Source organism: Artemia sp. Qi Xiang Cuo, chromosome 2 (genome assembly GCF_049724085.1).
Source record: "Artemia sp. Qi Xiang Cuo chromosome 2, ASM4972408v1, whole genome shotgun sequence".
NCBI classification, from domain to species: Eukaryota; Metazoa; Arthropoda; class Branchiopoda; order Anostraca; family Artemiidae; genus Artemia; species Artemia sp. Qi Xiang Cuo.
The window spans coordinates 64,452,058-64,478,882 of NC_142795.1; the positions used below are offsets into that span (position 1 = coordinate 64,452,058).

The 26,825-nt window shown below is 35.6% G+C and overlaps 3 protein-coding genes across 6 annotated transcripts in view; all 3 read right to left on the reverse strand.

The window, feature by feature from the left end:
* RpL31 (ribosomal protein L31) overlaps window positions 1-26,825 on the reverse strand; it is a 36,972-nt gene that overhangs the window by 7,466 nt on the left and 2,681 nt on the right. For both annotated transcript variants that reach the window (XM_089102446.1, XM_089102442.1), the window contains exon 2: window positions 1,980-2,203. In XM_089102446.1, coding sequence (XP_088958572.1) covers window positions 1,980-2,203 — 224 coding nt within the window. The remainder of the gene's footprint in view (window positions 1-1,979; window positions 2,204-26,825) is intronic.
* LOC148955492 (proteasomal ATPase-associated factor 1-like) lies at window positions 5,760-15,907 on the reverse strand. 3 transcript variants are annotated; one of them, XM_089102430.1, is made up of 2 exons: window positions 15,775-15,907; window positions 5,764-7,074 (listed from the first exon to the last, which is right to left on the reverse strand). In XM_089102430.1, exon 2 carries the CDS (start codon window positions 7,065-7,067, stop codon window positions 5,907-5,909), a length of 1,161 nt encoding a protein of 386 aa, XP_088958556.1. In that variant the 5' UTR covers window positions 7,068-7,074; window positions 15,775-15,907; the 3' UTR covers window positions 5,764-5,906. The 3 variants fall into 3 exon arrangements, with proteins under 3 accessions (XP_088958554.1, XP_088958556.1, XP_088958561.1); XM_089102435.1 differs by having other exon boundaries at window positions 15,869-15,898; XM_089102428.1 differs by lacking the exon at window positions 15,775-15,907 and having other exon boundaries at window positions 5,760-7,317.
* Window positions 7,251-9,521, reverse strand: LOC148955493 (protein-lysine N-methyltransferase SMYD4-like). The gene has a single exon (XM_089102424.1). The coding sequence runs from the start codon at window positions 9,345-9,347 to the stop codon at window positions 7,251-7,253; it is 2,097 nt and encodes a 698-aa protein (XP_088958550.1). The 5' UTR covers window positions 9,348-9,521.

Here is a 26,825-nt window from a genome sequence, read left to right on the forward strand (position 1 = left end):
TAGCAGACTTCGTGATAGGTCTCCGGAGTACTTTTATTTTCTTAAGCTTCCTGATTTCACTTTTGGCCTTCATCAGCAGAGTGTGATGGTCCGATTTGCCCAATGGCCCGTTCGAAGACACGTCTTTGTAATATGGAGCAAGGTTTGTAAGAATAAGGTCAAGGGTGCTCCCGGTCACATGGGTGGGTATCTTGACCACTTGTGACATACCCAGCGTATTAGCAAGCCATTGTTTCTTTGTTTGGTTGAAGTCACCAGCTATTATGAAGCCCGGGTGGCTATACCGCTGACGTAATGTGTCTAACGTAGACTGAAGGTAGGATACCAACAGCCGTCTGTTCTTGGCGCTTTCAGGATAGTAGATACTTGCAATAATGATGCAAGAGACATCTCGTGGTAAATGTTTTGGCTTGCATAATGCCCAGATCGCTTCATGGTTAGGGTCATTGAAGTTATCTAAATATTTGCAGGGGATATCATCGCGAACATACAGGGCAACACCTCCTCCAATCCTGTCTGTTCTAGTGTTCAAGAAAACATTGTAACCAGCCATCCTTCCACTTGTTTCGTCGAGCTGCCATGTTTCGGTAATTGCGGCGATATGGATATTATTCTGACGTAGAATGACATCTAACTCATCTACTTTATTCGTTAGTGAGCGGACATTGCTCAGAAGGAAGTTGGGAAGTTGGTGTTTACAAGAGAGAACCTCCGGCGATAATACTGGAGGACAATCAGACCCGAAATCATTGGTAGGATCATTGTTGTCAGGGATCAGCCAGGGCGGTAGGCTCACGCGCGGGATTGAGACTAAACACCTCTCACGCTTAGGCTTTTGGCTGGCCAATCGTCCGTAGGTGACTAACACGTCAATCTTAAATTTCTTTCTGCCACCTCTGCGTCCTCTTCTTGTTCGCTTGCGAACGAAGGGAATGTCATCTATATTTTTATAAATTCTTAGTGTGACGAGTGTGGCTATGACAGATGGCGCCAAAACAGCAAAAGAAATGAAAGTACCTTTTTTGCATTGATCAATCCAGTTTTCAGCAGCAGCCTCAGTCACAAAGAATAGCACTATTAATACAGTTTTTATTAATACCACTTTCATCGCAAAGGGAGGAGTATTTCAAGGCACTGAACAAGTTAAACTAGGATAGAATGACTTGCAGCCTCAGCCTCAAAAGGCTTATTTTGTTTGGAGGGTGCAGATGCACATCTATATCGAACTCCGATGCAACTCCAAACTCTTACCGAACTCTTGAGGGTACACGTACCACACTTAGGGAAACACTACTTTAAAGAAATAACCAGCACAACTGTAAATCTGAGCACTAAAGAGGAAAACTCCAAAGCTTTCGCCAGAGCAAGTATTTAGATATTCTCACAGGTGTATTAAAGACCCCAGAGTTATCAATCAGATTTGAATTTACGTGTAGAATCAAGAGTATGTCTTGACATGATCCTGCTATAATTATTTGAAATTTTAATCTAAAAAGATTAAACAATTATTTTTAAGGAAAAGGCTTATTTTAATAGTTTTAAACAAGAATTTCGTGAGATACAAATAAATCCTGTTGTTAACACTAGCCGGTTATTCTATTTTTGCTGTCTCTAAAATATTGGTTGAAAAAAAATCACTTTGGCAATTAATTTCTTCACGATTAACAGGAATTAAGACGAAAAACTACCAGGGAAAGTATTTTCCTTAGCTTTTGTCAGGTGGTGAATCTAAGGCTGTTGAAATTTTTGTTTTCTTTTTTTTCATTAGTTTCTTTTTCTTTAATTTTGCTGAGCACAGCTATTGGCCATACAACTGATAGAATCCTTCATATTTTATTCACTCTCCAGAATAACTCCTCATTCATAACTGGTTGATTTAGTTATGCTCGAAAAGGAGTGTAGTCTTCGTCGTTATTTACATTTCTGGAAGGGATATAATCAATAGATAAGAATCAATCAAAACTTATTTTAGCCTTTACCTGATACCCTGGGACCAGATAAACTTGTTTAATCGGGTGTCGATCCTTACATCCTTGGTGTTCATCTGTTTTTCAGCAAATTTCTTAATTTCCTTAACAGCACGAGGTGCTCGCCTTTTGTAGCCTACTCCATGGATTCTCTTGTGCACATTGATGGTGTAGTCACGTGTGACCACTTCATTGATGGTGGATTTTCGCTTCTTTTCGCGCTTCTCCTTAACCATCTAAAAACATAGATTTATTACCAAAAACATATTACATTATAATTCACAATCTACCGACTCTACTGCCAGCATTCATGCATGCTTACAGGACATTAATTATTTTATTATTGAATGCATACAAACACTAAATTGATTGTCCTTCTTTGTCTCAATTTTGGAGGGTTGCCCACAACGTTTTATTTTAATCTAAATTAAATACGAGAATACAATCCGGATTTACTATTCAAGTTGGTTTCACGGCCACGGCTGTTGAATGAATAACAATATCCCAACTTTCTTTTTATAAGCTTTGTGGTCATTAATCTATGTACTGTATGAATTCATTCGCGTATTTTATATTTATTCAAAAATATATATTTTATGTTATATTTATTTTTTACTACATTTGACATATTCCTTATGTATTCATTATATTTCCATTTGTATGTTTTATTTATATCTGGCTATTTATCTTTTGCTTCTCCTTACAATCTGAAGCATGTTTAATTACCAAACATCTAATAAATTATATACCGATACATTGTAATACATAAAAGCACAATACTACTACAGTTTCAGGTTATTCATTACTTGAAATAGATATACAGACAGATTTTTTTTTATTAAAACTACCTTTAAATACTCTTGAAAAGTTGAGCAGTAGGATACTAAACGTGAATAACCGAACATTTAGCATGCACCAAGTCTAAAGCTTCATCAAGTTTAGCCTTTCCCATCAAAAGTTACGAGCCTGGGAAAATTTGCCTTGTTTTTGAAAAAAGGGGAAACGCCCCCTAAAAGTCATATGATCTGAATTAAAATCACACCATTAGATTCAGCGTATCAGAGAACTTAACTGTAGAGGTTTCAATCTCCTATATACAAAAATGTGGAATTTTGTATTTTTTACCAGAAGAAAGATCACGGATGTGTTTATTCGGTTTTTTCTAGGGGTGATCCTACCAACCCAGTGGTCCGAATAAGAGAGCTCATTTGAACGGAAATTAAAAGTTCTAATGCCCTTTTAAGTGACCAAAAAATTGGACAACTAGGCCTCTCCCATGCTCATCTTTCTCCCAAACTCACCCGATCGAAATTTTGAGATAGCCATTTTATTCAGCATAGTCGAAAAATCTAATAACTATGTCTTTGAGGATGAGTTAATCCACCACAGTCCCAGGGGAAGGGCTGCGAGTTACGAGCTTTGCCCATTGTTTACATTTAGTATTGGTTATTGGAAGTATACAGAAGTTTTCAGCTTTTTTTGTGGGGGGGGGGGGATCGGGGGGAGAGGGTTACATGGGAGGATCTTTCCATGGAGGAAGTTTTCTATGAAGGGGGTGCCGGGTTTTCCAGTATTATTTAGAAAATGATCAGAAATTAGACAAAAATAGCAAGTTTTTGCAACTGAAAGTAAGGAGCAACACTAAAACTTAAAACGAACAGAAATTATTACATATATGAGGGGGTTCGCCCCCTAGTCAATACCTCGCTCTTTACGCTGAAGTACTTTAAAAAGAGCTATTTATTCTAATTAAACGGCCTTTGTGATTCAGCGGTCATTCTTAATGAATTGGAACAAAATTCGAACTTTAGCGTAAAGAGCGAGGTATTGACTAGGAAGCGAACCCATGAGCGCCCATAAGGGGGGGGGCATCCCCCCCCCTGGCTGAATGATGTTTACATTAGTTTAATATTTTTGCCCGGACATTTCTATTATATAGCATAAACAGTGCCAATTAAACGAGGTTTACCCCCCCTGGAATTCAGCTTATGGGCACCAATGGGCGAACCCCCTCATATACGTAATAATTTCTGCTCATTTTGTTTTAATGTTGCTCCTTACTTTCAGTTGTAAAAACTAGTTTTTTTATTATTTAATCTTGTTCCAAGGTTTAAACACACCTTGCTTCTTGCTTGCAGCAAGAGCAGGCGTTTTCACCTTACCTGTCATCTGAAACTCAGACATTACGTGAGAATTTGTTCAACCGTAATCTACCCAAACTCAATGGTTCAACACATGAGTTGAGGTAAAGCTTTCTGGTTGGATTTTATATGCAAGTGTCCAGAATTTTATCAAATTTTTGTTTCAGAACCCCCCTCCCCCCAAAAAAAAGAATAAGAAAAAAGTAAACAACTAACATTGGCATCCAATAGGGTCCTTTGGATCCTATACATTTACACTTAAATGACAAAACGTAGCCTATATCTACAGCCTAGGGGATATTCATTTAAAGTTATGTAAAGACAAAAAAGTCGTCTGTCCCATTTGGCCATTCAAAATAGCTAAAGATGAAGTATTTAACGTAATTTTGCTGTGATCCTCGCATTTAGAAATCCCTTTTTAAAGAACCTGCAACGGCGACTCAACCTTCTGTGATGAATCCTGTTTGATTTGCTTCTCTATGTCAGTTATGCTGGTAGAGAAAAAAAAAGCTAAGAGAAGTCTGCTACAGTATGAGTATTGTAGCATTGGATAATGGTATATATATGCTAGTAGCAAATATTTATGCTAGTAGCATTAGTGTACTCACGCACTTCTAGGGTATACCCCATCTTCACAAAAAGGTAAAACTGTAAAAAACAAACCTTTTAATTACAGATAGATTCCAAGTTTAACTAAGTTTGGAAATTCTTAGCCATTGTTTGCTCCCCATATCCTATAATATTCAATCTTTAAAACTAATTCTTTAGATGTGCAAAATACTTAAATCTTATACAAGTCACATAGGAATTTGAATTTAAGTTCTACATCTTAGAAAATACACGTGCCTTGTCACAATGAAAAAGGGACTAAATCTCGTGACGCTGCTAGTCGATGTCAAATCATTTGACCCTAGAAACCTATTCCAAGGTCAATCCTGATTAAAGTTCGTTGTTCCTGCAAGTACACACATAGTAAACAACAATCAGGGTAGTTAAAAGATCTTTCAAAATCCTTAACAAACAGCGCAATGCAAATGTCGATTCATTGTAACTCTATGCAGATTCACCACAGGCCCTAATTCCTCGTATATGAAGTTTAATTCATAATCAGACAAGATAAGTCAAAGTACCAAGGACATCAAAATGAAAACATTTTGTCCCCAGACCCATCTTAAATCTATTCATATTTGACAGCAACTTTTCCGAGATTTTTCTTTGGTTATTTGAAATTTTTTAGGGCAGTATTACGTTTTAATCAGTGTTGCCATGTTAAACCGTGAAAACAAATAAGCAAAACTAATTGTGTTAAATTTGTAATGATTTTCGCCTGTAAAAATTCAAACATTAACAATCCGATAATTCTCAAAGATAAATACACCTTCAAAGCAATACCTTCTTAAGCTCTTTGGTGCAATATATTTTTAGCTGATTTTTCATCCATGTCTAATTTTATTTTTATTATGTTCCCACTACTATAAAAAAAAACAATATGGCCAAATATGAAGTTATTTTTCCACTAAAAATTAAATTTTCAATTTTTCCGAATTTTCTTCTTGAGATATCTATGGCTGTGCCTCAAGGTAATAAATTCAAAGAATCAAATTTCATTATTACTGTACTTGGTATTTTAGGATTGGAAACCACACTTCAATATTGTCCATCTAAATATTTACAATATGGATTGAAGAACTTCAAAAACAAATACAAGTAGTTAATTCAATTTATTTTTATTGTAATGAAATAAGTACATATAAGTAAACAATAATTATAAATAAGCAGTACTTATAGATAAAACGATTTAAATAGCTTTCGCACTGAATTTACGAATAGCACCATCCCTACAGCAAGTGAACACATATTCTCCATCAGTTACAACTTTAAGGACAGGATCACAATAAGACCCTGTCAACTGAGTATGTAATAATGGGTAAATAAAATCGACGTAGATTACAGTACCATCCCTGTGTGAGGAAATGAATCCTGACTTGAATGGAAGGATGGAATAGACTGAACTTGAGCATAACTGACTAAGGAAGCGTGGTTCCTCATGATGTGAGGGATTTAAGACAATTATGGTTCCATCATCACATCCTGCATAAATTAAGTGGCCATCTGATACAACAGTATTGATCACTGATGGCATCTTTCTAGTGAAAAGCACTTGACGAGTAAATACAGAAACACAAATTAGGCTTCCATCTTCTTTGACAAAGACTAACAGCTTCTTCTCTGTTCCAACTTCCCTTTCATGTACTGGGCCACGTGGAGATTTCATATCAATATCATTTGAAGCATTAAGCAGGGCACAACTCGTTATAACTCCAGTTTCTGCATAGACTGTGGCTATACATTCAGACTTACTACAATCCCAAAGTTTGGCAGTTCCATCTTTTGATACACTAACAATATTACGACCTCTTTCAACAATTCCTACATCAGAAATGGCTGCTGAATGACCTTTAAATGTAGCTGCACAAGCCCCAGTCTTAGCACACCATACTTTAAGCTGAAAGTCAGCACCACCAGATAAAACAACAATTCCAGATGGAAAGAACTTCACTACCCTAACTTCTCCCAAATGACCTTGAAGTGTTCTCAAAACCTTTCCAGTTGCAGTGTCAAAAATGTTTATATCAGAGCCCGAACTAGTTGCTACACCCAAACCACCACTTGTCACATCAAGATTGTCCATGCTTTTTTTGAAAACAGAATCTAGCTTTTGTTTAGGAGACAAAAAGACACACACAACAGACGATTCAATGTGCTTCAATTTAAGAAGAGAGGCATTGAAATTAATGACTTCAAATCCACTAGAAGCAAGAGCCATTGGGCCAGCAAAATCAACATGACCTTGGACTGCAATTTCGCCAGGATACTTGAAAGAAATCCAAATCTTTCCCTTTTCTTTTAAAACTTCATCCCAATCATGCTGAATTTGGATCATACCAATCTTTGGCATTTTTATCCTGTAAAGGAAAAGTTTAACAATCATCAGGTCTTTGGGGTTAGAGAGTAAGGTTACACCATATATGATAAATTTTATAATGGAAAAATCATTTTGTATCCTCTTCATTAATAACAAACTTCACTTTTTGGGAAAACGATCAAAATTTGAGTTTTATCTTATTCAGAAAAGATTAGTTCAAAAATTAAAAGCAGAAAATATTTCAAGCCTACTTTTGGCTTCTTTGTATGGATCACTCCAGGAGCCATAATGGATCTCAAATATGTTGACATTAAGTTCAAGAGAATCTCTCAATTTCTTAAAAAACTTTCTTTTAATCTTGATGTCTTGTGGATTGTTGAGAGTGTGGAGAGCACTAATCAGGACATCACTCCTCTTCCTCATTTCATAACCAATTTCTATACTCAACTCTCCATATCTTACCCTTAATCCCTCAAGGACTATTTCCAATGTTTGTAAACATTCAACATACTTTCCAGCCATAGCAAGCAAGCGAGCAAGCCAATCTGCCGTTTCTGCTAAATTTAAATGATGCTTATACAGTGCCTTTTCTCGTAGTTTGAAGGCCTTTGTAAAGCAAAATGTAGCAGCTTCAATCTTATTTTCTTTATATCCATCAATCCCTTCACGATGTAGCTGTAAGGCTTGAGACTCTGCTTCTAGTTGCTGACAGTAAGTTTGCTCCTTCCCACAATCTTTACAATAGGCTTTTTTTGATTTTTTAATGCTAAGTGAACCTTTACAATAAGTACATGCAAATGAAAAAAACCTTTGATTCAAGTCTGTCAACTTAGGATCAGTACAATAGGGACAACCACAATCAAAGAAATATTGCAACTTCAAGCTTTCCCTTCTTTCTGGAGTTGGCATGCGTGCAAAATGCGGGCCATAACAATGAAAGATTTCACCTCCTGTTTTAACATCCTTTACAGCACGGACAATCAAAGTTCTCCCAGAAAAAGAATTTATTATAGTTGGATCACAAGCATGATTCATTAATGATGCACTTGGATATATGGCAGTGGCAATACGGTCTTGAGATTCAAGAACAAGGTTGCTTTCATTATTTGAGTCCTCAGATAGCTCTGTAATTGCATGAGCATTGCAAATCATTTGGCAGATGTGACGCAGAAAAAAATTTGACACTATATCAAATACATCATCATCAAAGCCAGAATAGACATTTGTCTTCAGCTTCAAACATAGATTTAACATCAAAGCACTCATAGCATACTGAGCTAAATCTCCAGAATTCATATCAAGTATGTGAGAATTTAGATATAGCACAGAAAGGTAAGGATTTTCTGTGTCTTCATAACAGTGCACAATATTTTCATTTGTAACTGTTTCTAATAAACAATTATCATGTACATCAGTCAATTTCCCAATTCCAATTCCAGTGATAATCTTCCAAACCAAATGAGCAATGCCTAATGACTGAAGAAATGGTGTAAGACCACACTCATGATCATGTGATTTGTCAGATATTCTACATTCATAATCACAGTATACTGCATCACCACAGATTCTGCAAACTATATATTGTTCTGATACTTTCCTAAAGCAAAACGAACAATGACTGAGTCCATTTTTTGCAAGGAGGACAGCTGTATATGGTTGCTCTTTAAAAAGTGTATCTCCAGCACGGACAAATTTAGTAGTGGTTACATGCCTTCCTTTACATTGTGAATATGAAACAGTAAGGGCAGCTGACATACTAGTTATTACTTTGTTTTCACCAATTAAAAGTTCTGGAAGCTCATCAATATTTTTATTCTTTATCAATTTCTTTTCGTGAAGAAGTGTTTGACATTTGCTCTTTCTAAGATTAAGTTTAGCTTTGGTCATAATTGGAACTAAATCATACACAGATTCAACATCAAGAAGACAGTCCTCATACTGTCCAAGAAAGAATAAAGATGCTGACCGATTACTTATGGCTACAGCTCTATCTTCACCAACAGAAGTATCTGCACTTTTTGTATAGCAGCCAAGACTTTCCCTGTACTTTTTCTCTTTAAAATACTGATTTCCCATGTTCTTCCATTCTGCTGCCAATTTTTCAGGTTCACGGTTGTTCAGCCAGCCAAATATTATCTCTTTAGTTTCATCATTTGATATTTCTTTCATTATCTGTGATCCAAAGATACTTTCATCTCCATATACATGTTCAGGACTATGACTGCATTGGAATTCATTTTTCACAGCTTGTATTCTGTCCCGGATTTTTTCAACTAGTGGCCCAACAAGCAGTTCTTGCCATGAAGATTTCATCCTAGCAAAAAGGAACCTTCAGAGGGATTCATTTAACAACAATTATTTATAATTTAATAAAACTTGAAAGAAAAGAAAGGAATTTAAACACTGAAACTTCGTTGAATCCCTATGAAGTTCCTTTAATATGTCTTTGCTTCATGATTTTTATTTCCTTTTTTAATATGCATGAAAAGTAACTATCAATATCCTCACATCCAATCCATACCTGCACATTGGGGGCAGATAGACAAGGTTTTGATCAGGCCAGGCTTTTGGAAACACTTGTTTTAAGTGTTTTGGAATATTAGAGTGTTGTCATCAAGAATTGAAGATAAGTCATTACCCTGAAAAACTAGGGACAGCCAGCATTTGTTTGATCTAAATATTTTAATGAAATTCTTTACAAAGTCTCTATTTTTTAAACCAGGACACTAAGCTATATGGTATAATGACATTAAAGGCAACATGCATTAGTGGTAGCTAAACAGGGGCAACAAATTGAGAAGCAAATTTATAGGAAAGATTCCAATTATTAAGTTGTTTGGATATACATGTCATAGGGCTGTGATGAAACTAGGTTTTGATTATAGCACCAGCAAATATCTACCAGAAATATCAGTAGACACCTATCAAATTTAATTGAGACCCCCCTCCCCAAAAAAAAGGTAGATTTGATTAAGGCCAAAAATAGGAGCTACATAGCCATATATCTAAGAAACTATGAAAAATTGTTTTCAAAATACTCAACCAATGTACTTGTTTAGATTAGATGAAGACAAAAGAAAGAATAATATTCAAATTTACAACTAAGAAAAATTGGTCAAAGACTGTCCAGCTATAAACATGGCTCCATTTCAGTTTTGAAACATGGATGAATCCATGAACAGTTAAGCAGAATCAAGAGTTTTATAATGTTACTATAATAAAAATCAATTCAAAAACTTAAGACAAATTTAGGAGGGTTTGCAAAACTAAAGCCAAAAACTTGCTGAAAGAAGATTGGCATAATAATGCCAATCATGGCCTCAGCAAGGGGAGGGGCATAATTTTGGGACAGATCCCAACAAATACAAAGAACTGACAAAAAAGCTTAAACAATTCGTCTATTTATGACAAAGTTTTAATTGTGTGTACAAGAATACTGTTACAGTAAAATGTAAGACCCTCTCTTCTATTTAACAGCAGGCAGGCTTTTCAGTAATGCTATTTAGCCCTTTTCCTTTTGATTCACTCTGTGGGCTACGGAGCTACTGGCTTGATTGCCTCATATTTATTAGATATTTTCAGATATCTTTCAGTAGATCTTTCGACTCTAGGAGTTCAAATATAAGATGATAGATGTCGATTTCTATGCTCTGTGTGCAGGTATAGTTGGCTAGGCTTTTGGCTGATAGTGAGATTTTGTGGTGTTTGAAGCATTTTAGCAGTTTACAAAGCAAGGTATGTTGTGCAGACGTCAGCATATTACATTCAAATAGGCAATGGTCAATTGTTTCATTATTCATATTACAATGCCTGCAAAGAGGGGACAGGGGAATAAAACCACTTGAATTAGAAAACTAATACGAGAATGCAAGAAAATTTAGTCCATTTGTTCCAGAACGAATTCTATGATCAATTTTAGAAAAATACTTATTGGGAAAGGGGGAAAGGATAGGATTAATCTTATTAAAATTAATATCTGATAGTCTCCATTGGTAAATATCTCTAACCAGGATTGGTCTCCCACTTGGTTCGTCAATATTTATAAAATTTTTTGCTATTTCATCAACCTGATGATTACCACTTATACCAGAGTGGCTAGGAATATACTGAAGATAAGTTCTTATACCACTTGAAGCAAGATTATCTATAACACTGAGACAAAGATAAGTGTCAATGTCCAGATTCTACTGAGTAGCTGAGGGCAGCAACCCAAAGCTTGATAAAGATTTGGAATACACAATAATATTACTTGAATTTGTAATCAAAGGTTGGTTTTCCTTAAGGTGTTCTAATGCCATGAATATGGCATTTAACTCAGCAGACACTATAGATAAATTATTAAATAATATCTCACCACTTGTAATTTTCGGGTGAGAAAGAAAAGCACCACCTCTTATCTCCTTATTCATTTTTGACACATCAACAAATGTTTGGAAGTGGTTTTTATAGGTAATTGTATTAAGTTCAGCAAATTTTTTCTGGACAAAAGCAATGGGGGTTAAATCTTAATTCCACTTTGAGAAATCAGTATTTATTATTGGAATTGACAAATTCCATGGATGGGATTGTGGAAAAGTAGGTGCAATAGACTTTGCTGGTACAGGGAACTTCTTCTGAATATTGGCATACTCATCTGCAATGCCTCTATACATGGCTGGATTTCTTAACCGATTATATAGGGTGTGTGAGCTATTTGATTCAATTTTTGTAAGATGTTTTGTCAAGAGAAAGCTACGTCTCTCCCTTATTGTTGTTAATCCACTCTCCATAAGCAGAAACATGGTGCTTGTGGGTTTCCTAAGACCAAATATGAGATGTATTATATCATTTTGTGTTGTTTCAATTTTTTGTATCTGGGTCTTTGCACATCCACCATAGACGATGAGCCCAAGAGTCAATATGGGGTCTTGTATGTAATTTATAAAACTGGAGTAAGGTTTTCTCCTTACATTCCCAGGGTGTGGAAAGAAGTCTTTTTAGTATATTTGTTTTTCTATGGCATTTTTTTATTGTGTTTGAAATATGGAGGTGGAAATTAAGTTTTTGGTCAAGCATGAGACCTAGGTAATTAATATGATTATCTTCTGGAATAGTTGTTTCATTTAGAGTTAGTTTTACATTAACACGGTTTCACTTTCGGTGAAACTGGATTATTTTTGACTCGGTAGGTGCAATGGGTAAATCTGAATGTTGAGAGAATTTTTCAAATTGGAAAAGTGACTTTTGCAGATTTGACTGTGCTATCTCAAAGGTGTTGCCAGATGACCAGAGCACCAGATCGTCAGCATATTGTAGATTCGTGTGGGGGAGGTTCATGTCCCAGAGATATAGGGCAAAGAGGAGGCAACTGAGGACTGCTCCCTGAGGTAGGCCTTTGGTTATTGTCTTTTGGGGTGAAGAGGCTGAACCAACACAAACAATGAAACTTCGCACTTCTATAAAGGATTTTATAAAAGATACTAGCGTGGGGGGAAGTCCAAGGTTTGCAAGTTTGTTTAAACGGATTTGGTGGTTCACATTGTCATATGCCCCTTCAAAATCTAGGAAAGCTGCAACTAGGACATTATTTTTCGAGAATGATTCATTTATTGCATTTGTTAGCAAAATGAAAGCATCTATTGAGGAGTGATGTTTCCTGAATCCAGTTTGAGTGTGAGGGATCATATTATTTTTTTCAACAAACCAGAGGAGTTGGTAATAGATCATGTTCTCCATTATTTTCCCCATCACAGGAGTAATCATTATGGGCCTATAGGACTCAGGGTTATCTTTGGGTTTATTTTTCTTTAGGATTGGTAGGAGGGACGAACATTTCCATATATTGGAGAACATAGAAGATGCCCAAGCATGATTATAACAGTTTAGCAGTTCCTGTTTGTATGAAGGGGTGAGATTCTTTATCCATGAAGGGTGTATATTGTCATAGCTGCCGCTAGTTTTGGTCCTAATATGATGTATTGCATTATTCATTTCCTGGATTGAATATGGACTACTTATATACTCGGATCCTGGGCGTGGTTGGTAAGTTGGGTTCATAGGAATTGGGGACATTTTGCTTTGATTATTTGATGTTAGCTTATTAACAAAAAGATTTATACATAGCTTATCTTTTTCATTATCATTTTCATAATGGGTATTATTATGCAAATCTCATACAGGAGTGGATTGGGGGAAGTCTATTTCCCAAAGATGTGGCGTATGACTTTATGTATAATTGGCTCATGTGTTTCTCTGGAGAGATTATTTGCAAAATTGTTCCAGTAGTTATATTTAGCATCTATTATAGTCCTTTTTAGATTAGATTCTGCTTGTAATTTTTTTAAATATGTAGTAGGTAATGTTCTTTTTTATGAATGCTGTCCTAGCTTCCTTTTTTATTCTACATTTATTTTGGCACTCATTTGTGCCCCATCCTTTGGGAATGTGTTTAGGGAAGGTTTTTTTGGGTGTTGTCCTAGGGATAGCATGATTAGCTGTATTTATTTGTAAAGATGTCAAGACTTCAGCATGTGTGTCAACTGTTGTGTGAAATGCATGAATTTTGGGTGAAACTTGTAATTTCATCATTTAGATGATTTTGTAACATAGACCAATTTGCTTTAGTGTTGACATATTTGGAGGTATGTGATAGAGTTTCAGCAGGTTCATTTAGAGAGCAAACTATAGCAAAGTGGTCAGTACATAGACTATCAATTTTATTTATATAAATTTTATTCAAAAAGTTTAATGACACAATTTGCAGGTCAATTGTAGAGAATCTGCCACTTTTGGGGTTGAAATATGTATTCAGGTTTGGAGGGGTAGCAACAGCTAATTCAATATTATTTGAAGTCATATGCTCAATCAAATTACCAGCTTTACCCCTCCATTGGTAACAATATTACTAACAAGGAGTAATTAAAGTCTCAAAATTCACATTTTGAACAAGCCTACTGGCTATTTTACCTTAGATACTTCTAATTATATGAAACTCAGAATCTAGGGGGAAATTGTATACCCAGGAGTCACTTAGATAATGGAAATAATGCCCACAAACAGAAAGCATAAAAAGAATTACTTCAAATCATTTTTTCACTTTTTTTTAATATAGCTATTTTACTTGGACTACAGTATGTATATGTGTGTATGTATGTATGTATATAGTAAGGAGAAGTATGCCCCAAGATTGCCGAGTTGTCAACATCAACGTGATATTATTATTGATCAATAGCAAAAAAAACCTCTAATGTCTCATCTCGTTGTTTTTAATGTATATTTTATAAGCCATAGGATTTATACTGTGAGCCATACGATTTATTTGCCATTTGATGACCAATGTAGGAATTTATTAGACTTTCTGTTTAACCTTTATGCTATATGGATGGGTAGACTGTTAGGTCCAGTATTTTAGTGTTGATTTAAGTTCCAACAGTTAATTTATGTTTCCACTTGTTTGTCTTTTTTTCTTGTTAGACATGTTGGTACTGTATTCGTTAACTATTTTGTTTTTCTTTTCTCTTTTTTTCTCTCTCTTTGTTTGTTCTTCTCTAGTACATTTTTAATGTATCCATAGAGGGCAAAAATAAATTATTATTATTAGTATATCCCACTTAACTTTAGTTCTCTTTTTCACACGTTATTTCCACCTCAAGTCAGTGGCCAATGCATCTTTTTTGGCTTCAAAAAAAATATTATATTATGTCCATTGTTTTTTTTTTTTTTATTTGGAGCAAGCTAACTATCAAAATAAATAAAGTAAGTAACCTAAAGGGGATCCCAATGATTGTCAAATAACTCCACCTGGAATTTTACAAGTATGGATCAAAATAGCAACCACAAATTCAAGAGACCATGATGGAAAAATTACTTGGTACTCAATTCTGTTTGGAAGATTAGAGAAAATTTTTTTCCCCCTCTTGCCTAACAAATCCCCAGGAAGTTTCAACTTGATTTCCATGCTGTGGGATAAAAGAGGCCAGACTTTCCAAATACAAGTTTAGAAAGACCCCTCCCCCTATTCACGTTTTTCATCTACCTGCTAATGTGAAATAGTCTAATATCGATTTTTCCTCCACAAAAGCAACTTTTCTCCAAAAAGAAATATATTCTCAACATTTATACTTTTTATAGGTGAAGAAAGCTGAATACCAGGTACAAATCCCTAACTTCAAAATCAGGAGTCTAAGGCTCAGCCATCTGAGCTACCCTTCTTTGTCATTTGGTTTTACACTTTTGGTGTATTAATATATAAAAGAAGTTATTTTATTAGTACTGACATTACCAATTATATAGGTGGATAATAGATTCATTTAATTTATTTAATTTTCTCTTTCTCTTTAGATATTTAGGGAAATCATGTTTATCATATGATTTTTTACTCAATAATTTGCATTTTTATTTAAGGTGTGAATTTTTTTTTAGAATAATCATTATCATCTAAAGTTCTTTTTAACAATTTGGTCTTCCTTCATAGAATTTGAAAAAGTTAATTTGAACTTATTATTTCAAACTGCTAATTATCACAAGAAAAAAAAACAGAGTAACAAATCCTGTCATGATCCTAATTATTCTTTGGTGACTAGGATTTTAAATTAAGTTTTCCAAATCTAACAGTTCATGATAAAAAAACTGTTAAGTAAGGAGAAACACAGCTCAATTATAATAGAAACTAAAAACAGAACTTTGATATCAACAGATACATCAAAAGAATTAACTTTTTATGCTGATTCAAATATATAAGATTCGTTAAGTTTAGTGTTACCTATCAAAAGCTAAGAGCCTGGGATAATCGGCCTGATTTGGGAAAAGTGGGAAAGCACCCCCAAAAAGTCAAAAAATCTTAATGAAAGTCGCACCACTAGATGAAATGCATCAGAGAACCTTATTGCTGAGGTTTCAAGCTCCCACCTGAAAAAAATTGGAATTTTGTATTTTTTGCCAGAAAAAAGATCAGACACATGTTTATTTGTTTGCTCTCCCTAGGGTGATTGTATCAAACCAATGATCCTAGAATATTGGGAGAGGGGGCTCATTCAAACGGAAATTAAGAAGTTCTAGTGCCCTTTTAAGTGACCAAAAAGATTTTTGTTTTGTTCAGAGTAGTTGAAAGTTCTAATAGCAATGCCTTTAGGGATAACATGACCCCCCCCCCCAAAGCCCCTGGGGAAAGGGCGGTAAGTTGTGAAATTTGGCCAATCTTTACATATAGTATTTGATATTGGGAAGCATAAAGAACTTTTCACAAAAGGCGGATTTTTCTGCTGTGGAGGGGGGATTTTCCACCAGAAGAATTTTCTGTTGGGAGGGAATTGTCTGGGGGTGATCTTTTGAGGGGGAAATTTGTCAGAATTCCTATACGAAATTCTTTTTATTTGTATTAATTTCTTTTTGTTAACTCATTTTACATGTGGAGACGTTTTGGGGGAATTGTCCAAGGGAAATTTAACACAGAGGGGGTTTAATAGAGCTGGATTTCCTGGCATTAAAAAACGAGGAGAAATCAAATATTTTTTTATACTGAAAGCAAGGAGCAACTTAAAATTAACAAGAGATTATTCCATATATGAGGGGGTTCCCCCTAAATTCCTTGTTTTTTATGCAAAACTGACTTTTTATCCCAGTTTTTTAACAGCAACTCCTGAAACACAGGGGATGTTTAATTAAAATAGGAAGATTTTTTTATAGTCCTAAAAAAATTCAGCATTAAAACCAAGGGATTGAGGAGGGGGCTACTCCCCCCATATATAGAATAATTTCTGTTTGTTTTAATGTTGCTCCTTACTTTCAGTTGAAAACATGTTTTTATTTACTCATATAATATGAAAAAACGCTGTTGATGCACTGAGACTTTTATTGGTGATTGCAATACACTGGATGAAGTGAATGTGACTGTTATACTTATACCTATCCAGTAAACAAACTGGGTTTGAAGTAAAAAGTAAACATTTAAATTCAAGAAACTAAGTTAAATACTCAAAAGGGTAAACCTGCAATATTAGTTAATAAATATAAAAACACATTAAAACAACATTATCTTAAATTAGTCTATGAAGCTAAGATTTTCTCCTTCTAGCCTGTATAAATGAGGCAAACATGCTCTCCCTCTATCCCCACGTATTCAAAGCTTTCCCGTTTGCCCCCTCCCAAGACGTTTCATTTTCCTTTACAGCCTCTTCCCACTCCATTTGGGGACAATCCGTTTTTCTTTAGGCCCTAGATGGTTCGCCAAAAAAGATTATCTTTTTCTTCACTGATACTTGACCTGCCATCATTGTAGCTTCCAATTTTTTAATCTTGATTTGCAGACATATTTTCCTATTCCCCCAAACTTTTTTTCAATTCTGAAAAAAAATACCACATTGGGTCATGGCTATCTTACTTTTGATGTTTTCACTGCATCAACCACTTATACTACTATTACTACCCAGAGAAGTAAAGCTTTCCACTGGATCAGTCTTCTGGGTACCCAATATCATCTCCTCACCTTCATTTGTTCCTAGTCTAAGCAACATAGTTCTCTTAAGGATGTTAGATACAAAAATGTTACATAGAAATGAGAATCTTAGATGTCATTTGATATGGGAATCTTAAATGATATGGGGATCAACTGACATGGGATATTAGATGTATCAACAGTTTGAAAAAATAACAAGAGGTTAGTTTATAACTAAGGAAACCTGTAATCTTTTGCTAATTGTTAAGCAAAATGCTGCCTAATCAATGTGTGTACAGCATAAATAATGTGAATTTTGTGAGCACACAGATCTCAATCAAGTTAGTTAGTGCAACAGGAAACTTCAAAGCTGTCAAATTATTCAATGAGACTTCTTTTGAGCTGATTTTTAATGTTTTCCAAGAAGGTATACTAGAATATTTTTAAGGACAGTTATTTCCTGAATTTTAAAAGTAAATTCAGCATTATTCAATAAAAAAAAATCATGCTTTCTAATGGTGCAAGTTTCATTAACCCTTTCAGCCCTGAATTTTTTTCCTGTACAGGAAAATTCTGATTTTCTAGTATAGGGCTCATTTCGACCTTAGAAAACTTATGGCTGTGTTAGAAAACCGCCAGGGCACATATTCTTAGAAATCTCGATCCCTGTCAAATGACAGTAATGGGACTAGTAGGGTATACCAGCAAGACAACTATGTTTATACAAAAAATATAAAAAAAGGCACAAAACATATGTACAAAGTCAAGTTTCAAACTCAGTGAACATGGTACATCTTGAAGCAATTTCTGTCTTTGTTCAGGCACAGCACAATGTAACATTTCTCACAACAAATCTGTGAACCCCTCCCCCTTTTCCTATTGGGCACTTTTCATAGTGGCACTGGGCTTCCTGACCTTCTAAATGCACAGGGAAGTGATTTACTTGGTCATACTTGATGCTTTCAATTGTGTAAGTTGATTGTACAGCAGATCAGGATGGCAAAGAAGCCAGAGAATTCTTGGCATCTTGTTGCTGGTGAGGACATCCAACTCTTTGTTTTTAGATCTGCTCCTCATATTCACACTTCAGCAGTGCTTCTGCAATTTTGTTCCAGAACTCGAAAAGTGACACTGGCTTATATGTGGGATCATGTTGCTCAAAGCGACGGTACTCAAGCCAGCTGTTGCAGATGATGACATCAATAAAGTAAAAAAATGTCTTGAGGAACCACTTTTTGTCTTTGTTCCAATTTGATACAAGGCGACAAGATGATCCAGCTTGTCTACTCCTCCCATGTTGCAGTTATAGTGACCAATAACGTCAGGTCTTTTCGCATCAACCTTCTCCTTCTTCTCGTTACTCCATCTTTTCACTACTCCACCTGCACCGCAATGATTCGACGCCATGTTTACTGCGCTGTTGTCAAACCAACGCACAAGGACAAGTCCCTTTTCAATGTCGCTAACTTCGTCCCACAACCATTGTCCTTTCTTCCTAAGAACCTTCTCATCTGCAAGCTTTTCTTTGGCTATCCTGTCCTATCTGATAGTTCCTGCTGCCAAGAAGCTATCTGCTGTCAGCTTTTCAAGCAGTGGTAATGTTGTTAAGTAGTTGTCAAAATACACTTTGTGATAGACATGCTTGTCAATTTTCTACAGTAGACAAAGAACAATGGCTCCTCCCAAACCTCCAGCTGTTTCTCAGTGCTCCTCCCCAATAGAGGTACTATTTCCCTTATGAACTTCAAAGTCATATATGATACTGGAAGAACCACAGAGATCTAAGTTTTTCAGCCCCCATGGTCTTGGCTTTGACTTTATGTATTGCTTCATCCTCGTCTGACCTTTGAAGGGACCATCTGCTCGTCTACACATAGGTTTTCCTCCCTTTCAAGGTCCAAACACCGCGCTCTAACAAGGGAAAACACAGGCCTGAATTTTCATAACACATCATTTTTTTCCCTGTCCTCTTTGGATGCAAAGTAGAGATGATTTATTGGATCGATCTCTTAGAAGTGTTCTTGCAACTAGGGGAAGAAAGTACTTTTTGTTCCAGTAAAGTTGTATCTGTGGAAGATCCAGGGATCCCATAAGGATTGAGATACCAACCATTGGCGTATCTCTTGGGCCAGACTTTTGCCTCTGACTGCTGTAGTTTTACTATGATCCTTCATATGTTAGAAGTCCGTCTTTTCAGCCATAGTCTCAAAAAACTCAAGCAGAATATATGTGTAGAAGTATTCAACAGGAGTAAGCACCTCAGTCTGAGAGTCCCAGTCTTGTCATTTGATGTACACTGATTTGTTAAAATTCTGACAGCCCACTAGATGGCTCTAGTCACTAAATAGAACTCTCATTGATTAGTTTTGGCTATCTAGTTTTAAATGATATACAAAAGTAGACAAATAAATGATATGCCTACTTGAATTTATAACAAGAAATTACCCTCCTCTAACAGAATTTTTTCTAATTAATTTTTGTTCACTGCAATGTTCTGAACAACACGTGTGATACAAGAGCATGGTTTTAGTTACTATTTTTCACACTAGATAGCATCTAGTGAGCAAAAATTAGCCATCCTTCATTTGATGGGTTCTGGGGCAAAAGGGTTAAATCTGAACATCTCTATCTCTGGCACCAAACTGGATAAGTTAAATGGTTTTTACAAGATATCTGGGAGAGTAGTTGCTGGCTTTTGGGTTTGCTGTTGTTTATTCTGATCTCTTATCTAAGCTATACAAGTAGAAGATTGCCGAATAAACCACCCAAATAATTCTAAATAGTTTGACCAAACAAACTTAAAAAAGCTTGTAATAGAAAGGACAGGGCAATTCCTAAAGGTATTGAACAGCCTTAACATTAATTTCCAAAACTATTCTTGCACCCTGAAGTCTTAAAACCTCCAAAAATTCATTCATTTTTTTAACATTTTTATGTAAGATACTCAAATCTTCTGCAGTCAGTTATATACCTGATTGGTTATATAGTTGCATAATCTTCAAGTCTAAGAGTTTGCCTTCCCATTTGATTCTATAACCCTTGCCATGTTTTAAAGGACAATTCTTCCTCTTTTCTACCAAGCTTAAAGCATTTCAGCAAATATTCTTATCTGGATTTCAAACTTTCTCCCTACGACACCATCTGCTACTTTACAACCTATTTTCTTAAAGTCATTACATCAATCTTCTACATTATCAAATTTTAGAGTTTCCAGTTTCATATTTAAGCACCTTTTGCTGTCATAGTTCTAGTCAGGCAAACTTGTAAAGATCCACCCTGACACCACTATTAGGCCACACAAGCAAGTTTAATTATTATATATCTTGTTTTTCCTAACCAACTACAACCCTAGTTTTCCCTAACACTAATATTGTAAAAGACAGTGCCATCATAGTCTTTGATTTTTTTTTTATCAAAGACTGTAAAACCTGTTTTGAAATAAAAATTCTGATTATCCACAACATCAATGTGTAGCAAAACTCAGCTGCAAAATTTTGCTTTTACATTTCAATTCTGAAGTTGTGTGATGCAAAACACAATTTCCATCATGAACATGTTGAGAACTGCAATAAAATACTCTATAGAATATTAAACAGCATGCTGGTAGAGCAGGACATACCCAATGCCTCAAAATATGAAATAGGAAAAGGCCTATGCTGTAAAGGAAAAAGTGAAACTAATAGTCAGTTTTGCAATTGCCAAACCTGGAAAGGTCCTTTATTGTAAATCTTGCCTTGTGCAGCAAAGAAAGCAACAAGAAATAAATGCTCAACAAAGGCCATTAAGAAAGAAAGAAACAAAGGGCATGGCACCAGACTTTATTACTCCAAACCAGCAGTGCTGATCTCCACTAGGCTACATTACCTTTCAACCAGAGAGTGCAATAAAGAGAGAGGGATATAGGGGGGGGCACTAATCACCCTGTGCTTTCATACATCCACCCTGCTTAAGTTCATTAAATTTTTCCAGATACCATTTGAAGCTGGGTCAACTCAAATTAAGCTTACAGATTCAAACCACTGACCCTCCTTCCAAAGAAAATAATTGGCAGCACCAGGACTCAAGCACCTCCCTCCCCCAGTGCCAAAGAGCATTCTAGCAAAGGAGTGGACTGTATACTATACAGTTGGCCTTTGCAGAAGATTCAAAGACAACCCTGCTGGAAAGAATTCAAACAAAGATTCAGCTAACATACACAACAGTATTTAGCCAATTTGGACATACACATTCAGACTTACATACACAACTGTATGTAAAAGCGAATTTGGACAGTGAAAGCAAAATCATTTCCAAAAATGAAATGCCTGAAACAGAAATTCCTGGTATTGGTGACAGTGCTACAAAGATAAACAAATCGAAAAAAAATTTTGTGTGCTTTACACAAATTCTGATACTCTTGCCCCAAAACTTGCTGAACTGAAAGCTTTTTGTTTTGATCTTAATGTGGACATTACTTGTGTTTGTGAAATTTGCCCAAAAACTCAGTGCACAAGCTGGAGGAATCGCATATTCAAATCCCTGGATTTAATTTGTGTAGCAATTTGGATAACTCTGAATGTCATAGCAGAGTAGCAATATACTGCAGAACTGGAATGAGAGCTGAAACTGTGGGTTACCCGCTTATTAATTCCACTAGTAGTTGGGTTGAAAATGTTTGTTTGAAACTCCATATTGGATGTGAATCATTTATGACAGGTGTAATTTACCAAAGTCCATCAGCCCCTGATCAATTTATTTCACATCTATCCATATCTGACCTGGTGTCCAGAATGAGTTCCAATGAGCATTCAACTGCCTTTATGTTTGGAGGTTTTAATATGCCTGATGTTGATTGGGTTGAAGGAATAGGATACCCCCCTGAAAGTAGCCCATCCTGTGTCACAACAAATTCCCTTTCTGAAAACCTACTGCTAAAGATTGTAGACCAACCAACAAGATTCAGGCACCAACAACCCTCCTTATTTGATTTAGTTATCACAAATGATCCTGAACACATTCTCTCTATTTCTTACCATCCTGCTCTTGGAAGCAGTGACTATCTGTATCTTGACTGAGATACAGATAAACAACAAGAAGGGGAACATGATAAAGAAATCCTTTTCAGACTATGAGCAGATAAGGCAGGACCTATCGAGGATTAAAAGGAAGGATATAGTCAATAGTGGGGACATTGAGAAAAGTTGGGAAACATTTAAGGTAACAGTCTTAGATGCTGAAAAGAAAAACACTCAATAACATTGGTGTCTACTGCCTAAAACACTCCCATACCTGCCAAAAGAAGTAAAAAGAGCAATGAAGAAAAAGAAAAGAGCTTGGGCCAAGTATGTAAAATGTAAAAGTGATAACCACTATGACAGGTTTAAGAAATATAGAAACAGACTAAGGAATTTGACTTGGAAGGTTATGAGGGACCATAAAGATGCAATTGCAGCTAACTCAAAACAGAACCCAAAGATGTTTTGGCGTCATGTCTTTGCAGCTAACCCATATAGACAAGATATCCCAGATCTAATGAGAGAGGATGGTAAAAAAGCTTCAGCTACAAAAGACAAAAGCATACGTCCTGAATTCCAGTTTTAGTACCAATTTCTCTGCCCTACCCACAGCCAACACACCACCTCCTCTACCAGGACAACTAATACCAGAACCAATGGTCATGCCAATTATTTGTAAAGAGGACGTTAAGAAGAGGCTAAAAAAAACTTGAGGCTAACAAAGCTGCTGGACCCAATAACCTACACCCAAGACTGTTAAAAGAAACTGCTGAATACTTTGCCAAACCAATTGCTAAGATGTCCCTCACTTCCAAAATACTTCCAAATGATTGGAAGCAAGCCAACATCAAGCCAATACACAGAAAGGGAGAAGGGAACTTGCTAGTAATTATTGGCCTAGTAATTATACATCTCACATCAGCTGTATGTTAAGTACTTGAGGGCATCATAAACAATGCACTGGTCTCCTACCTTGAGAAAAACCAATTGCTTAGCAAAAGCCAACATGGTTTTTAAAAAGGCCACTCAATTGATACTAATCTGATTGAGTTATATGATTTTGTGACTAGACTCTTAGATACTGGTCAGCTGGTGGATGTCATATTGCTTGACCAAGCCAATGCCTTTGACAAAATTCAACACCAACTACTAAGTTTGAAATTAAAGGCATATGGAGTGCATGAAGATATTGTAGCTTGGAAAGAAGCCTTTCTAACTGGCAGGACTCAGAGGGTGTTGGTGTACAACTGCAATAGCAATGCTAGGAGAAGGACCTGGGGGTTATTGTTGACAATGAGCTGAAGTTTCACAGCCACACACAAGCTCAAGTTGCAAAAGCAAACCAAGCCCTTGGCCTCATAAAGCAAATATTTGCCACCAGGAAGCCAAGAGTGATTACAAAACTGTACAAAGCCATGGTACATCCTCACTTGGAATTTGGCATGACCCTAGCCTCTCCCTACTATAAGATGGATGTGAAAGTACTCAAGTGTCCAAAGAAGAGCAACTAAGCTTATCTCTGCATTGCAAGACAAATCCTACAAGGGACATCTCACCTCACTCAAACTCCCTACCTTAGTATACTGTAGGAATAGAGGAGCAAAATAGCAACTTGTAAGTTGCTAGAAAATGACCTAATAAGTCATGTCTTTTTCCCACCCCTCTCAACTACCACAAGAGACACACCAAGAAGCTGCAGGCCCCCTGTGGCATCAAGAAAGAATGCAAACAGTTCTTCTCAGTCCATTCTGTCCCACTCTGGAACAGCCTATCCAAAGCCACCATCCAGTCTCAAACCCTAGATGCCTTCAAGAAAGGAGTTGATCAAGATTGGGCCAATGCTGAATGGAGGCTGAACTGGGATTTCAAATCATAACCTTGAAACACCATCAGCAAGATTTCTACAGGAGGCTCAACACCACCTTATCTTGCTGGACATGCAATTTAAGGTAACATGTGCCAGTTAAAGGTTCTCCTGCTGCCAAAATATAGTAACTAGGATTACTGCGCATATTATGAAGTAAGAATTGTTTTCTTAACATGTCCCCTTGTGTGGTGAACTGCTCATACATCTATACCAAGAGAAATAGCAAAAATAAGAGAAAAAGTAGGGTGCATAGAGGGCTTAAAAATTGAATTTCCAAGTTAAATGACTGTTATATTTCAAGAAAGGAGTTGATCAAGACTGGGTCAATGCTGAATGGAGGCTGAACTGGGATGTCAAATCATAACCTTGAAAGACCATCAGCAAGATTTCTACAGGAGGCTCAACACCACCTTATCTTGCTGGACATGCAAATTAAGGTATTTTAAGGTAAATTGTGTGAGTTTTTGTAGCTGTGTTGTTTACATGAGTACATAGTTGAGTTTTAGCAGGTACTTAGACTTATCATGTTGCTAGCTACAGCTAGTCACAAATTGGACTCACCTTACTATTTTTTCCTCCAGAAACAATTTTTTAGGAATTGTCCCAATAACTTGCAAAAAGCTATAATTTATTAAGTAGCTTTAAAACTGTTGTTTTTTAAGTATAAATTTGCTCTTTACCTTAAGCATATAATTTTTTTTTAAATTAATTCATGCTTGTTTTTAACACAAGGAAAATGAGAAAAATAGGGGTCAATTACACTCAATAATGTTTCACATTAATATGTATCCAAATATACTGCCTTTGAAACCTATCATCAAGTAAAAATGTGACCCTAGTTAATGGAAAAATTTAAAAATGTTTGAAGCTTCCTGTTTCACCAAACTTGCTTAGGTCAATTTTTTCCCTGATATTTAAGGTGCTTTTAATTCCTAAAATATATCAGTTCAAGCTTAGATTCTCATTTAAAACTTTCAGAAGTGGAAATGAATACACCCTCTAAATCTGCAAATAGGACAGAAATGGAATTGTTGAAGAATAAGAAGGTAGATATAAAGTGAATATAATAGAAAAAGAAAAGAAAAAGAGATTGTTGAAAAGGAAAATAAGACTTTTTGCTTTTTATAATAAAATTCATACTATAACTATATAGGTCAAACTGGATGTAGTTTGGTTATGGAATTTGGTAGAGGGATTTGCTCCAAGAATCATTTATTTGTTTTAATTTCTATTTCCGATATTTAACTGAAAATCCAATATAGCTCCAAATTCTCTTGTTCCTAATTGAATTGCCTAATAAGAGCTGATAACATCCTATTCCTTACATTTTGGATTCACACAATAACTAATAGAGTAGAACTGCCTGCATGTATAATACCATGCTGACTTCTAGCTATTTTTCTCTTCTAAATATTTCTTTTAACCAACTCCAAAAAGACATAAACAGGCTAAGAATTATCATTGGAATTAGTCATGTATTGCACAACACCAGTGCTAGTTCTGGGATATTTATCTCTGCATCAGCATGCTGTACAAAATGTCTGCTGAGAATAGAACAAAGTGAATTTGAACAAAATATGTATATTTTTCTCACAATTTAGAAATTTGTATGCATATGTCAGTGGAACCAAAACAGTCTTCTTATCTGCTGTTATCAGTTTAAACATGCTGCATTAGAAGACCAAGCTTTGCTTGTGAAGGGAAGTATAGAAATATAAACAATATTCAGTGTAACCCCCCTCCAGAAATGTATACCCCCATACCCTGATGTACACAAGAAAACTTTTGTGTAATTTTTAAAGAATTTGTTTGCTTTTTTCAAACAGGGAAGATAATTTTTACACTCTATGAGTCAATTTTTTCTTCCAATTGACATCCCTGGCAATTTTTGATAAATTTAAATTTTCTGCCATAATAATGACAATAATTGTTCAGATTTTCTGGATATTCTTTGTCAAACAATGCCCAATGTATAAATTGAAAATACTGATTTTATTCTTCAAATAGTTTCAAATTCGAAATACAATTGCTATTTAAATGTGGGGAATATGTCACAGTACAATGTTACACAATCTGTGGTAATACTTTGACTTATCCTGTATTTTTACTTAGACACTGCTGTTGCACTGCCTATGATTTTTGTTTTGGCTTTATGTGGCCCACTCATATCAATGCTATTTATTATTTAAATCAGCAAACCCACAAACAAATCAATTTAATAAAAAATAATAATTAATATTTCAATAAATCATGTATATTAACAGTTTAGTACAACAAATTAAATCTTACAGAGTCAAAATCCATTCAAAATTACAAGCAAATGAATAATACAATACAAATACATATTTTATTATTCTAATAGCCCAAGGCTATTAGAATAGAACTTGGTTCATTTATGAGATGGAGCATCCTGAGCTGGGATGGGGATTTGGGGAAGTGGATAGGGGATATGTAGTGCAGCATTAATAATGAATCTGGCTTAAAAAGCCAAGTGTATACAATGTTAACCTTCATCCACT